The 15,332-nt window shown below is 45.7% G+C and overlaps 1 protein-coding gene across 9 annotated transcripts in view; it reads left to right on the forward strand.

Moving 5' to 3' along the window:
* The first annotated feature begins 472 nt into the window (after nt 1-472).
* LOC134082621 (tropomyosin alpha-3 chain-like) overlaps nt 473-15,332 on the forward strand; it is a 28,074-nt gene continuing 13,214 nt past the window's right edge. The window contains exons 1-6 of one of the 9 annotated variants that reach the window (XM_062538469.1): nt 473-738; nt 1,676-1,801; nt 9,824-9,957; nt 12,146-12,263; nt 12,704-12,774; nt 13,208-13,283. In XM_062538469.1, the coding sequence (XP_062394453.1) occupies nt 625-738; nt 1,676-1,801; nt 9,824-9,957; nt 12,146-12,263; nt 12,704-12,774; nt 13,208-13,283 (639 nt within the window). In that variant the 5' untranslated portion in view covers nt 473-624. Of the gene's footprint in view, nt 739-1,675; nt 1,802-5,739; nt 5,909-6,314; nt 6,525-9,823; nt 9,958-12,145; nt 12,264-12,703; nt 12,775-13,207; nt 13,284-14,830; nt 14,907-15,332 lie in introns of those variants that run through there. The other 8 variants (XM_062538467.1, XM_062538466.1, XM_062538468.1 and 5 more) reach the window with 8 other exon arrangements.

The raw sequence follows: 15,332 nt of genomic DNA on the forward strand, positions 1-15,332 counted from the left end.
CTCTACAAAATAAACTACAGTGATAAAGATTTGTTTTCTGATCATGTTTGAAGTTGAAGTTAAAGTTGAAGTTATAAGCTATTCAAGAGCTCACCTCTTGTGAAATTGCCCTCCTTTTAAGTATAATGTTTGATGGCTCGGTCCGACCCACTATTGTCTGTTTCCCATTTGCAGAGCCAGGATTGTTGACAAACACCACGCACACAAAACGAACACACACACACACACACAGAGAACAAACAGCTCCCAGGTGGCGAGGAACAATTTGTCGGATTAGACAAGAGGCATATTGGATTAGAATTGCTGACGGCATCCCTGAACAGCATAACTAAGTATAATGCTCATAACCATTAGGAGATGATTGACACGACATACTGTAGGAAACAGACCAGTGGAGAATGAGATCAGGCACCAAAGAGGCTCTGGGAGTGGCCAAGCGCCCCTGTCAGATATAAAAACTTCTGTGGCATGCCAGTCTGAGTTTGGACTCTCTCCCTGTCCATTCGTCTCTGCCCTCTCCCTCTCGTTCCTCTCTCTCTCTCTGTGGGACCAGTGTACTGGCTTGTGTAGTGGTGTCCTTTCTTCTTTTCTCCGCTCCAGAAAGACCAACCCTAAGACGCCAAGATGGAGGCCATCAAGAAGAAGATGTTGATGCTCAAGCTTGACAAGGAGAATGCCTTAGTACAAGCTGACCAGGCAGATGTGGAGAAGAAAGAACACGAGGGGAGAACGAAGCAGGTGAGTCAGTGTACCAGGGCACCTGGAGGTGTATGGTAAAGGGGGTTCTGTTGTATGGCTATTCACATATATTTTGTTATCAGAAAAAAGTGTATTTTGCTGTAGTAGATGTTCCATGTTAATTTTATGGCAACTTGACAGGTGTGAATTTCATCAATGACGAGGCAAGCTGATAGGACTAATGTCCAGTGCCAGTTATTTTGTTTTCAGGATGACGGGCAGCTTAAAGGCGAATTAAAACACAATTATAGACTTAGTGAACATTAATCTAGGGCATGCGGGTTCTTACATTCATAGCCGAACTGATGCATTTCCAATACCAAATTATTTTCTCTTTAAAGGCTGTCTAAATATTTGTTTTATTTACACCCGATAGAAGAGGAGCTTGGTGAACCTGAGGCTGTATTTCACAGTGGCATGGAGCTCTCCTAGAGTGTGCCCTGTAAATCTATTATAAGCCCAAGCGCAGGCCTTATACAAAGGCAGCTGTCCGCAGGTTGTGGTCGTATCAGTGGTAAAACCGTCAGACACAAAGGCTATGAATTATTTTACACAGCAGGGCCTTGAGCTGCGCTAGGTTAGCAGAGTATTTATACCCTGGTCATCTGGTGATGACACAGAGTACTGTCATGGCTCTTCTGTGCAGGTGCTCTGTGTTGCCAAAATTGGTCTTACGGTCTTATATCAGACCATGTGTGCTTAATTGGCCACTTGCACAGGGGCACAGACTAATTGGTTTATGAGTATATGTGGTGTAGTTTCATAAAATTAAACTATGTATCTAAAAGTTAGATAGACGACTATGTAACTTTTCTTCCAGTGCCATTCTTTATTCCTCGTCCCTAATTTCATCGTTCTCTCTCATTCTTCCACTCTTTCCCTTTTTTTCCTCTGTGAATGTTTGCTGTGTCCCGTCCTTTGCTTTTGTTGTCCGCAGCATGACGATGAGATCATTCAGCATCAGAAGAAGCTGAAAGGCACAGAGGACGAGCTAGACAAGTACTCTGAGGCCCTGAAGGATGCAACTGAGAAGCTGGAGCTGGCAGAGAAGAAGGCTGCAGATGTGAGTAGCTTACTGTCATCAACTTTACCCTCTCTGTCTCACTCTCTCTCTCTCTCTCGCTCTCTCTGTCTGTCATACAAGAACACATACATAGGCCCACAGATTCCACTCTCTGACAAGTAATGCAATTATCAAGAAAACTGAAATATCACTCACATGTAATAGCTGCACTAAATGCACTTGTTGCACTTGTTGATTTGCCAACATAAACCTTTCACATAAACCAACTTGAACCAGCTTCCACCGTTGTGCCCTTGAGCAAGGCACCTTACCCCAAGTTGTCCTGGGGAGAATGGCCCTGGTAAAATAACTGACATATGTAAGTCGCTTTGAATAAAGTCGTCTGGTAAATTAATAAATGTAAAGTAAATATAAAAAAACTTTTAATAACAAATGACCCATTGTGGAGTGGAAAGCTTTTTCCATTAGGTATTATGTATAAGACTTTCAAGGTCGAAGAACAATGAAATGCCATTTCTATGATCACTAATATTATTACACAGACACACCAACTTCTCCACATGGAGAAGTCATTTTTACATTATTTGCAAATTAGGTTTCACAAACAAAGCCGCTCAACTACTTTAATCATTAATTGACAACTTCCCAGAGAGACTTTGTACCGAGTCTTCCTTTGTGGAATGTGGAGCCCAGGGCCTCCTTTTGAGGATGACAAGCCTGATAAATCAGACCGAGACAATACTGTTTCATGGGCTGTGACTCCCTACGACCCCCTTCTCATGTCTTTCTATGACAATGATTAAATGATTTTTGCCTCAACTGTGCTGGCTGGATATAGCAGCCACACCTGTTGCCGTAATAGTTTGCCTTGTTATGGAGAAGTCATGCAGAGTTTCCCCATGCCAAAATGCCTGGGACGTTTTGACCAAGAGAGTGAAACAGTGGCGTCAGAGACTGTAATGTGATGTTCACAGATGAGCAATGGGAATGAGGGCAGTTTAAAGCTCTGCTCCATATCTGTCCCAGGGCTGGGGTTAGCTCCTCTCCATTTGGAGACTTTAGAGCCCCAACATAGGCAGGAAATGTTTAGCTCAGTGGTTAGTTCAGAAAATCATAAAACTTTGCAGGGATTAAGCAAACGGTATGCTCCTCCGTGTACATTTGCGTGCGTCGAAGACGTGCGCCATTGACGCTTAGTGAATTGTTGGGAAGCACACGAAACCCCCGACATTTGCATTGAGGCCGGAATTCTCGTCACATGACGCGTGCCTGGAAACAAAGATGTGGGAGCATGTCACGGCCTTTAGGCTCGCCTTGGTTAAAATGTCAGAAGTGACAACTTTAGCACCAGTTTTATGCCCACGGTATGCAGAGGTGGAAGGGCAAAGTATAGAAAGTAAAAGTCCTGCTGCTGGGGTATTTATAACGGGTTACTTTGTGAGCATCACCCACCCAATAGAAACCCCTGTTGCTTTTCCCCCCAACACAACAGCAACTTCTTTTTTGTTTATTGTGGGGCGAGGTTATCTTTTAGAATGCAATTATGGGGGACACACACCACCATACAGATAGTTAGCGTGAATTCCATCTTGTAACACCTCAATCAGGACATTTGGATACTGTCCATCTGACATTAACAATATCTCCCTTAATTACTTAAAAGGTAAACATTTTCTCACTTTAACTTATTCATCAGTTGACACTCCTGACGACTTTTGTTCTATGGAGTGTCCACCCTTACACCACCAAGCATGATCCGGGCAGTCTAGTGACACACCAGAGACAGAAAGAGTTCTGCTCTGATGTGAACAGCAAGCCAGTCTGCCCAGCCATCTGCAACTTGATGCCTATGGGTTGTACAGAATCTGGATGCCTATGCGCTGTACTTGACAATGATGGCTATTAGTGGATCTGTCATGACATTGTCATGACATGCTATTGTCGCTGTTGTCACAGAAGTGTGACTTCTGTCCTGCCATTTTTGTAATGTACTCAATTGCCAACTACAGTGGTGAGAAGCAATGAATAAAAAACAATATTCTCCCAAAATATTGTTTTTACATTGCAGTGAAGTTACTAGCCTCACTAATGCCCATTGCAACTCCCAAATGTGAACAGTAGATGTCACTAGTGTTTTATTTTGTCTATACAAAATATTTTACCATTTCAATAATTTCCTACAAAATGTACCTATTTCATATTTTCTTCTTTTCTGTCAATGTGTTGGCTAATAATTGGTGAACCAATTCTTCTGACACCAGTATTAGCACAGGACCTGTGATCGATGTGTAATTGTATTGTGCCCTACTTTTCCAACTATCAAAACATGATACCTCCGTGTTACAATAGATATGGATAGATGGATAGATATATATATTCTTTATTGATCCCCAATAGCCTACAAGCCAGGCCAATTATCAATTGAAATGCCATTATATGATGTAGGCATAGCCTATAGACCTAGTTTAGTAGGCATATGCTACATCATAGGATCCCATTTTAGGCCTACAATGTACGTTACGATGGCGATGTGGGTGACGCACCAAATTAAAAGATTAATTTTGTGCTTTCAGAATCAAGTCAAAATCCATCTACCTAGTTAGTAGACTAATAGTTGTTTATAAATCATACAATACAATTTAAAAACATAGAATTTTAATCAAAATGTTTATTCTATAATTGAGCTGCTCTTGTGTGCTCTAGACTTAATCTGCATTCGCTTGAATTAAGTTGGCCTTGTGCGCAACGGTGGCCTCACTGTTTAAGATAAGCGGGACAGATGGCACAGTGAGGATCTGATCAATGTGAAGCTGTGAACGCACAAAGTGTAGCTAATCTAGCTAGTGTGCAGGGTAGGCTACATACCATAGGTACATACACTATATTGGCAAAAGTATTGGGTCACTTGCCTTGACTGGCATATGAATTTAAGTGACATCCCATTCCTAATCTATAGGGTTTAATATGATGTTGGTCCATCCTTCGCAGCTGCAACAGCTTCAACTCTTCTAGGAAGGCTTTCCACAAGGTTTATGAGTGTCTTTATGGGATTTTTCGACCATTCTGCCAGAAATGCATTTGTCAAGCCACACACTGATGTTGGACGAGGAGACTGGCTCTCAGTTTCCGCTCTCATTCATCCCTAAGGTGTTCTGTTGGGTTGAGTTCAGGACTCTGTGTAGGCCAGTCAAGTTCATCCACACCAAACTCTGTCATCAGACTCTGTCATCTGCCCAGCTCAGGGATGGCCCCTTCCTGTTCTAACATGACTGTGCACCAGTGCACAAAGCAAGGTCCATAAAGACATGGATGACAGGGTTTGGTGTGATGAACTTGACTGGCCTGCACAGAGTCCTGACCTCAACCAACAGACCACCTTTGGGATGAATAAGTGTGGATACTGAGAGCCAGTCTTCTCATCCAACATCATTGTGTGGCCTCACAAATGCGCTCCTGGATGAATGGTTGAAAAATCCCATAAAGACACTCCTAAACCTTGTAAGCAGAACAGTTTAAGCTGTTAGAGCTGCAAAGAGTGGACCGGCGTCATATTAAACCATATGGATTAACAATGGGATGTCACTTAAGTTTGTATGCAAGTCGAGGCAGGTGACCAATACTTAATATAGTGTACGTCTGACAAAAACCCAGCAAGCCCTTGCTCACTTGCTCATTTTATGCTACAAAGATGCAACAGGTTAACTGTAGGCCTACAGCTCCGCCTATCTTCAATCTTTGGTTAACATGCTGAATCAACATGACTGGAAACTCAGCAGGGGATGAGACGATCCGAGAAAATGTCCGCAAATATGGGTAGATCAAATGAATGAAGGTTTTTTTTAAGTATCATGGGGAACAAAAACACAAATTACATTTTTGACATAATCTTCGTGTGGCGGGAGTATACGTCCTTTCCTGTTTGAAACGGGGCGGAGTAGACCGGAAGTGGGTTGAATGAGGAAGACAAGAGGGCAAGGCGAGGGAGAAGCGAGAGGGAAAGAGAGAGAGACAGGGGGACAGAAACGCCGTTCTCATACCGGTTGCCTTCAGTTTGCTCTCATTCCAGCCTAAGGATTTTGACGAAGTTTGCCAGCATCATTTTTACAGGAGAATCATCGGATACTCGAGCCTGCAACATAGCAAGTAGTAAGGTTTATAGTTTCAACTCTGTTTGCATACTAGCTACCATTAGCATAGCCAGAAAGCTAAGTCATCGCCCGCTAGCCATAGATACCTGAACAAGTTCAGAAGGAATGCTAGTTTGCTTAACCGTTAGCTGATTGTTTCGCTGGGCGTTCATGAATGTGTGGTCTTAATTTGCGGCACATAGTTGACTGGAATATAATTATCCGCCTCTCCAGATGATGGTAGTTCGTAGTTTTGTAGTCGTATACTCGTAACATTAGTACTCAGCAGGTTAGCTAGCTAATGCAGAGATTGAAGACTCAAGAGACACAGCCTGATTTCTAGTTTGAGTTTAGTAAGCCTGAAGAATTATATTAGCTGTCTATTTTAACGACCTTATTAATCTGCCTGAATTTTACCGGTGTAGATCCGCACTGAAGAGCGCCAAGAAAGATACACCATCGCCCATTCCTTGGAATTGTTGAATTAAAAAAAAAAAAGTAAAATGGCCGGAATGAACAGCGTCGAGGCGGTGAAGCGCAAGATTAAAGTTTTGCAGCAACAGGCGGATGAGGCCGAAGAGAGAGCTGAGGTCTTGCAAAGACAAGTCGAAGAAGAGAAACGATCAAGAGAACAGGTAATAAAACGATATGGTGACGTAACCCAATTATCTAACTATCGCCCTTGAAAACGCAGTTATAAATGGGCGTCTTTTTGCCAAATGTGTCAGCTGGCTTGTTAATTTTACCCATCCAGATCATTGTTTTAGCGCTCGTCTTGAACCTTCTTTTCACACTGTTTAATAGGAAATGTGGCCTTTTTTGATGAACTGGTTACGTTAGATGGTAGTAAGGAACAAACGCGCACATAGTGAACAGTTTTGATTGTGCTAGCTTTGCTAATTACATCATCTTTTCACATCGGGCTTAGCGGTATACCGGTAATGTTGGTTTTGTAGGATGTGTGGTTGAGGGGCAATGATGTATTGCAAGCGAACGGCTCACCCATGATGTTACCGTTCAAAGTGATGAATGGTTTAACAGCTCTGCATAACTTTGCTGTGGCCCCATAAGTTCCATTCAGAAATGTCTGTTTTCCCCTAGCACAACTAGTCGAACTACTAGCAGTAAATTGCAGGTGTCCACTTGTACCAAGTTGGCCTTGAATGGTTACAGCCTTGTTTGTGGAGATGGCTTCAATGGAAAGGAGGGTCCTTGCATTTTTAAGACCATGTACGCCAAAAATCTAAGATTTGGTTAGAAAACTATTCCTGAAATATGTGGAAAAACTGAAACTGAATGGTGTAGGTCTTCCGTTAAGCAAAACAGGGCTGCAACTCATGATTATTTTAACTGGTTATTTTCTGGATTAATCGATTAGTTATTTAGTTGAGTCCCAAGAGCCGATTACTAAAGTTGTTAACGATTCATGTAATAGTTGACAATTTATTGATCTATTTTTGCAGTCCTATGGGGACACAATTTGTGTGCTCTGTTTCTTGGGGCAGAGAGTATGGATGAGTAAAGAGTATGGATGATGTGATGGACTGGGCTCCTCACTTACCCGTGCGCGTAACCCCTCCCCTTAAGGGTTCAGTGAGGGGATGGACAATCCCCAGGAAGTAAGTCCTGCTGCCATGTATTCCTTCTGTCTGTGCGCTTGGCACTGGTGATATCCACATTAGCTGATGTACTGGCCGAAGACGTGAGCTAATGAGCTTCAGCTGGTTTAGAGAATGGCTGGGACTGTGTGGCTGGACAGTTGAGAGAGGGGCAGCAGCACCTTTGTCTCAGTTGGGACATGACTTCAGCACAGTCAGCCAACCTGCCCATAGCACTTGAAAAGCAGAGTATTAGCTGTCACTTTCTTCATGGTTTTAAAGCCGAAAATAGCATGGTTTTCCTTTTCTTTGTGGTGTGACACATTCAGAGCTTTGGTTTACATGGTCAGAAACCCTGAAAAGAGTAGCTTATGGGGTGCCATCTGTGAGCACACGATTGTCTTTTGTCCCAAGGATGTTAAAAAGATCTGTTTCGCAGTGACTAAGGGGGCTGTTGCCATAGGCTATTGTTTTTGGAGTGATGGTCATTGAAGCTCCTGAGTCAACCCATGGACTTGTATACAAAAGGGTGGACTGGGACTGTTTGGAGAGACGCATGTGTCCCCTTGTCCCTTCAGTCGTGTTCTGCGAAAGTGTGCTTGTCAACTGATTGTGAGCACTTTGTGCATCCTGGAGAGAGTTTAAGAAAGGGACACGAAGCTGGTAATATATTGCAGATATTCTTAGTGGGATAGCGGAATATTTGAGCTCCATTGTGTTTCATAGGATAATGGATTCTCTTATGTCGTAATTGTCTTGTGGTACTCAGAATATGTGATGCAACTTGTCCTTGGAGCAATTAAATTCAGTTTAGCAGGCGAAGCTGATTAAGATGTTAGAAGGAAGGAATGCATTGTCTATACATCTTAAACCTTTGCACCTTCTACTGAAATGGTTGTACCACAATGGTTGCATCTACTGAACCATTGATGGGAGTCTCCTTCTTTAAGCAGATGCTTAAAGAAGTGTCAAAATGTCTGATCAACTGATGGATCACTTTACATTTTTTGGCGGGTTAGGGGAAGCGGTTGTCCAACACTGCGTTTGTGAAAGGCTGAAGAGAGAACAGGAAATGTGGAAATGACTGTTAGTCATGCTATGTGTGAGATTTCAAGAGCGCCAGCGATCTGGTGCTGCCTCACTGTGGGGGTGAGCATTTGCATATCTCTATGGTGATGGGAGCCCACCATTGCGCTGCTCGCTTTGTGGCTTCCCGTCCAGAGGATGGGTGACTCTTCCTCTCAGGTCACTGGCGCTGCAGCAATGGTGTCTCACCGACATCTCTGTAGCCTCAGGATTCTGCTTAGCCTCGTACAAGACCTGTTACACTTCGCTGTGCTTTTGGCGATATCCCCTGATTACCACACCGACACTTGTTCGTACGTGCCCTCGACCATTTTTCTGTTGTTGACCTACTTTCTGAGCACACTGAGCGACTTGGTCCATCTGCCTCTTGCACCAGTACTCTTTCCAAACTAACTCTCCCACATCCATCTGGCCGTAACTGCCAGGGCATTGTCAAAGCCTAGTGTTAGTGCAGTGCTCAGGCTCCCTCAGTCACCCACACTCTGTCTTTCATTCTCTCGTCCTTCCTCTCTTCCGTCCTCTCTCTTCCTTCCTCTCTCTTCCTCCCCCCCCCCCCCCCCCGCTGACACACTTTCCCCCCTCGTCCGGAGGCCTGTGGGAAAAGCGGAGATTCCATAACGCAAAAAAAACAAAAAACGTTTGTAGATGATTAGGCCCCGCCCTCTGCTCCCCTCCCCTGGTTATCCATGCACTGAGGAATCCGATTTGCTCTCGGAGATGTCAGCGCAGAGAAACACACATGCATAGCTGAAGTGTCCCCAATTAGTGCCAATCAGGCTGCGAGAGGGCGCAGGCATGTCTGGCGGCCCCCCTCTCTGATCGGTCTGGGGGGATTCACCAGTGCTAAGCCCTCGGTGAAGCCGGCTATGACATGGATGAGTTGTGACTGGTGTTGGTTACACCAGGACTTTGCGGTGCTTTCTTTGCACTCAATTTAGCCCTCTCGCGCACACACACAATCTCCTTTCTTCCTTTCTCTCTCTCGCTCACTCATTTATTCTCTCTTCCTCTCTCCCCAACCCCCCCCGCCCTCCCAATACTGTCCTGGTTCACACTGTCTCACTTCACTTCATTTTTGCTCTCTCTCTTTCTCTCTTGCTCTCTCTCCCTCTGGCCTGGCTCATGCTTTCTCTACTTCTCCTGCTGTTTCACCCTGTCTTTCCTTCCTGTACTATCTTTGTGCCTCTCCCCCCCCCCCACACACACTGCCTCCTGTTCACTCCCTCCCTCTCCCTCTTTCCCCTGCGCAGGCTGAGGCGGAGGTGGCCTCTCTGAACAGGCGTATCCAGCTGGTTGAGGAGGAGCTGGACAGAGCCCAGGAGAGGCTGGCCACTGCTCTGCAAAAGCTCGAGGAGGCAGAGAAGGCTGCAGATGAGAGCGAGAGGTGGGCTCACACACACACACACACACGCACACACACACACCTGCCTAGACATGCTGGCTTACAGCCAAACCTACTCCTGTATTCTTCCGAGCAAGGCTGTCCCCCACCCACTTCCTGAGATTCAACCACAACCAAATGCTGTTCTCCGCCATTCACTCTTGAAACACAGGGGCTGGTTCATGAATGTAGTAGATGTGTATCTAGACCAGATCTGTGACAAATGAGTGCCCTCAGGTTTGCTGTGTGTGCTTTTTTCAGCACTGTGGGAGCATGTCCTGCCCTTGAAATCTGTGCAGCCTTCCTCGTGGTGTGTATTTGCTCTAGTTAGGGTGATCTTGCAAGACTCCGCACTAGTATCTTGCCCCGGACTGGGACTATGATTGAGAAGTAGAGCCCCCCCCCCCAAACACACACACACAAAATCTGGTTCTCATTATACTCTGACGTAAGCAGTGATTCGGTTACAGAAAAAGCAGAGCTTGGAAGTGCTAGAGTTCTAAAGGCCCAATCTTTGCCAGTTGCTAAATCTGCTGGTAGAATCACATGAAATGCAGAGAAATGCCAAAAATGTGGCCTAATGACTTGTTTTCCTCACTGATTCAGATACTGTCAGCAAGAATTTACCTGTTTTTTATGTTTTTGGTTAAGCTTAGCTGTGCTCTAGTTACAGATTCCTAAATCAAGAATTCCATAGCTATGAAAGGGAGAAATAAAAACATAGAACCGTGTGTTTTGAGGGACAGAAAATGTCTATTTGTCACTTGCTGTGCCATGCCTCTCTCCACTTCCCCTGTGACCCAGGAGCCGGCGTGAGTTCACTTGGCTGTCAATGTGCCATGGTTTGATGGGTTGATCTCGGGGCTTTAGGCAGATTAGCTTTTGCGTAAGCACAGCGGAGCTTCATCAGACCGCAGGGGTACTGGACAGTCCTGGCAGGTGTGTGTCTGGTCGGGATCCTCTGTTGGGTCAACAGGGAGGGAGAGAGCACTAACTGCTTACAAAGAGGAAAATATGTTGTCAGATTCCTCTGGCGACCGTAGGGGTCACATCACTTGTCACATCAGATGACTTGCTTCCAAGTGCCGTCTGTAGGTTGGCCTCCTTTTTGCAAAAGAGGAAGTTCCTTTTTGCAGTCTACCGCCTGACCATCAAGTCAACAATTATAATGACTGTTCAGGCATGTCAGAAGATTTCATTTTACATTTCACTAAGGTTTTATTTACAGTGATGCATATCAAAAGATAGACCGCATGACTTCAAGATCCACCAGCTGGCTAACTAGAAATAGTCAGGGTTTAAAGGGACACTTCAACGGTTAGCATTAAGCTTTGTATCTTTAGAAAACCAGTCATGTTTCTGAATGGTCTTGCATCATTCCCTCAGTTTGCCTTGAAATGGGAGAAATACGGATTTCAATGAAACACATGAATAGGACTTCCTGCTTTCAATGATGTAAAATGATGATTTTCACATAATTGAAAGCAGGAAGTCCAACATTGAAATCCGTATTTCTCCCATCTCAAGGCAAACTGAGGGAATTATGCACGACCATTCATAAACATGACTGGTATCCTAAAGATACAAAGCTTAATGCTAATCGGTGAAGTGTCCCTTTAAGCATCAATCCACGCTGACGGGAGGGTGGCGTTGGGTATCCCATCTTACGTGGCCCACACTGGATCACTCTGATTAGTTCCAAACTGGCAATGCGGAGCAGCCATGCAGGACAGCGAAATGCTGCTGAGTCATGGTGTTCCCGCTTCTCTCTAAACAAGTCACGCACAGATACGCACACAGGGACGGTAGAGGAACGGAATGAAATGACAAGTCATCTCATGTGGAGGAACACTTAATAGAAACATCAGCACATAAACAGCTTATTAATATAAAAATCAAAAGTTCCAATTCCAGTACTCCTGGGTTTAATGATGTGGTGGTGGCCTGGTGTATACATACAGTACACTTTACACTGGCACAAGGGTTCTGCATAGGCTCTGAAAAGTAAGTCAAGGGCTCTTTATTCAACCTCTGTACTTACACCAAACTTCATTAGAATAAAGCGCCCAGCAGAGTTGCCGTTGGTGATGTCACTCTTAAGCCCTCAGTGTTCTGTTGACCGAGTTGTTGTGACTTTTGCTCAAACTGTGCTCTTCTCCTCCTCTTCCTCCTCTTCCTCTTCCTCCTCCAGAGGCATGAAGGTGATTGAGAACAGAGCCCTGAAGGATGAGGAGAAGATGGAGCTGCAGGAGATCCAGCTGAAGGAGGCCAAGCACATTGCTGAGGAGGCCGACCGCAAGTACGAGGAGGTGAGTTCCTTCCTCCCCACCCCCACCCCCACCCGGTGCTGCTGATCTGTCCCTGTCCCTGGCTGCCAGCCCTGGGGCAGATGGGAGATGGGCTGTTTTGGCCACAGCTAAGCTTGTACCTCAGCTGGCTCACTCAACTGCCCCCCTCTCTCTCCCTCTCTCTCTCTCTCTCTCTCTCTCTTACTCCCTCTGCCTCTCCTTCTGTTTCGTGTACTCCCACCCCCACCCCATACACACACAATACTCGCCACTTTCCTGTACACTCATACAGACAACACTATCTTTCATACACATGCGCACACACACACACACACACGTGCGCAAAAAACACACGCACAAAATGCTTACACACAGACACTGCTGTTTATCTCCTTGATCAAAGCTCTCAAGCCAACACGCATTGGTCCTTTCTCACCTTCTCACTGTGTGTTTATGTGCAGATGGCTCGTAAGCAGGTGATCATTGAGGGTGACCTGGAGCGTACAGAGGAGAGAGCAGAGCTGGCGGAGGCGTGAGTCAGCTTCCATGTCACACACACATGCACACACCCTCACTCAAGCACACAAAAGCACCAAAGTCACCTTTATGAAAACGACTATGTAAAAGGAATTTACCCTTTGAAATGTATGCTTTATTTTTTGGAATCGGGTTCTTCACACACAAGTCTATTCTTTCCGCCCTCAAGCATGTACATATCTGCTAGGGACTTCTACCTTGTAATTAAGTTTGCAGCACCACCACCATCATTTTTAACCGCACTTCAAAAAGCAAAGCACAGTGAAGCTCTTATGTGCAGCTCTCGGTCTGCAGTGGCTGTTGTAAGTGCATGTCTTGATACCTCACCCCTGACCTTCGCTCCCATCCCTCTATCTGCATGCGCTTCTGTCACATGATCTACTTCCTTCCTCCGACAACCCCTGCTCCTCCTCCTTCGCCGCTAACAGCACGAGACGGAGGCTGGATGAACAGCTGAGGAGTTACGACCAGGCGCTCAAGAGTCTACAGGCCGCAGAGGACAAGGTACCCTCCTCCAGACAGGGCCCAGGGCTGTAGCAAAGCCCCGCAGGGTCTGTTGAATCCGGCTCCACCCCGAGCCCACAGCACTGTGTTCCTCACGGCTCAAGCCTTGTATTGCCTTTGTTGGCCATCCCAGCATGCCTGATTCAGCTCCTCAACCAGGGGCTTCTTCTCAACCCCTCTCTGCTCGGTCCACAGGGCCCTCCGGCTGATTCCCACTGATCTATAAACAACGATGGGGCGGCAACAATGGAACAGTCTATCCGATGTCCTTTATAGATCAGTGGGAATGAGCCGGAGGACCGAGGAAGAGCCCAAGGAGTTTGTGTTCAGGTGATGTTGGAGCCGGTAGAGTCGTGAGTCACGCAGTGCTGTGGCTTCCACGGAGCTGGACTGAAAAAAAACGTTTGGCTAGAGAAAGCTGGTGCTGGATGGCGCACCATAAGGAGAGGCCCTCTCTTATCCCAGAGCTGGAAGAGCTGTGTTGCTGACGCGGGCAGATTCACTGATGGACAAGTCTGGGCCCTGTGTTTCCAAAGCCTTGTGGGCAGTGCTGTGGTCAGTCTGACTTGGCCTTTCTCTGTTGCAATGAATCAACCTGGACCTGCTCCAGATGTCTTTGAGAATTGCTCTTTTCTCTTGCTTTGTGAGGGGGTCGGAGGGTTCTAGGCATGTAGACCCTCCCCCTCTGCTCTTGCGATGCATGTGACGCAGGTTTTGCACTAAGAAACTGAAAGCTTCGATACGATTAGGGGAGGCTGTGTCAGTTCCACCACCACTCAGGGCTATCTGGCTGTTTGGCTGTTTGACCACCACTTGGGACTATCTGGCTGTTTGGCTGGCTGCCTGTACATTCTGCTTTTGCTTCGGCCCTCCTTTCCCTGTCCCCCAACCCACTCTCTTGCTCCATAACTTGAATCTCACTCTGACTTCCTAACCATCCATGTAGCATGTTTTTACATTTTTCATTTGGCTTTAAGAGCGTGCGTATCGCTAATTTAACTGTCTCATCACGTTCATACAGTCTACCATTCCAAACAACCCATTTTGTTTTGAATCATATATTATTTATTTGAGTCGATGTGTGTTTTGTTGATGTTCATGTCCGATGTGGATGGTTTTCTAGCATTTTCCAACAATGCACAGGGTCAAAGGTTATGCCTTTCTCTCCTGGTTTTTCTCATTGTAAATTTCTGTCTCTCTTTTTGTCTCCCTCCCTGACCCCAACCCCACCACGCCTTCCTCACTCTCCCCACCCCTCAATTCAATCATATATCTCCTGTCCCTTTTCTACCCTGCTCCTCTGTGTTTCTGTAACCCCCCCCCCCCCCCACACGCACACTCACACCCCAATATCTTACTCACCCCTCTCTTCTTTCACTTCTCCTCTCCCTTTCTTTTCTTTTCTTTCCATTGCTTTCTTAATTCCCTTTTGTCATTTCACTACTACCACCTCCATGATCAATCCCCTTCCCACCCACCCTGCTGAAATAACAACAAAAAATATATAAAAAAAAACAAATGCAAACAACAAACAAAATCAAATGCAGCAAATGTGCAGAGTTGGAGGAGGAGCTGAGAAATGTCACCAATAACTTAAAGTCTCTGGAGGCCCAGGCTGAGAAGGTAACTTGGGCCGGGGGGTGTGAACTGCATGCCGCCTTTGGTAGAGGGGTTGGTTCGGGACTGCCTCAGCCAGTTCTAAGGAGTCACAGGTGGATGTCTGCTAGATACGGGGCTTGTTCAACCGCACGTGGTGTCGCTGTGGATTTTGAGTCATTTGGTGACAGCGGGTGGCGTTTCGCTGTCGGAGTTTGTCATATGACCGATGACCCCAGACCTGTGTCTCCCTAGAACTGGCCATTCTTGATTACCAGAATCTCTCTGAATTCTGTATGACCGTTTAGTATATCCTGTTAGTTAATGCATGCTTTCTTGAATGGTAAGTTCTGAATTTTAAGTTTTATCTTCATATGCATGCGAGTTGTCATTGAAGTGTTGATGGTGCCCTTTCTGTAGAAATGTTTACCCGTGGTTGCTCCAGGCCCCAGA

The sequence above is a fragment of the Sardina pilchardus genome, chromosome 6, assembly GCF_963854185.1.
Source record: "Sardina pilchardus chromosome 6, fSarPil1.1, whole genome shotgun sequence".
In the NCBI taxonomy this organism is placed as follows: domain Eukaryota; kingdom Metazoa; phylum Chordata; class Actinopteri; order Clupeiformes; family Clupeidae; genus Sardina; species Sardina pilchardus.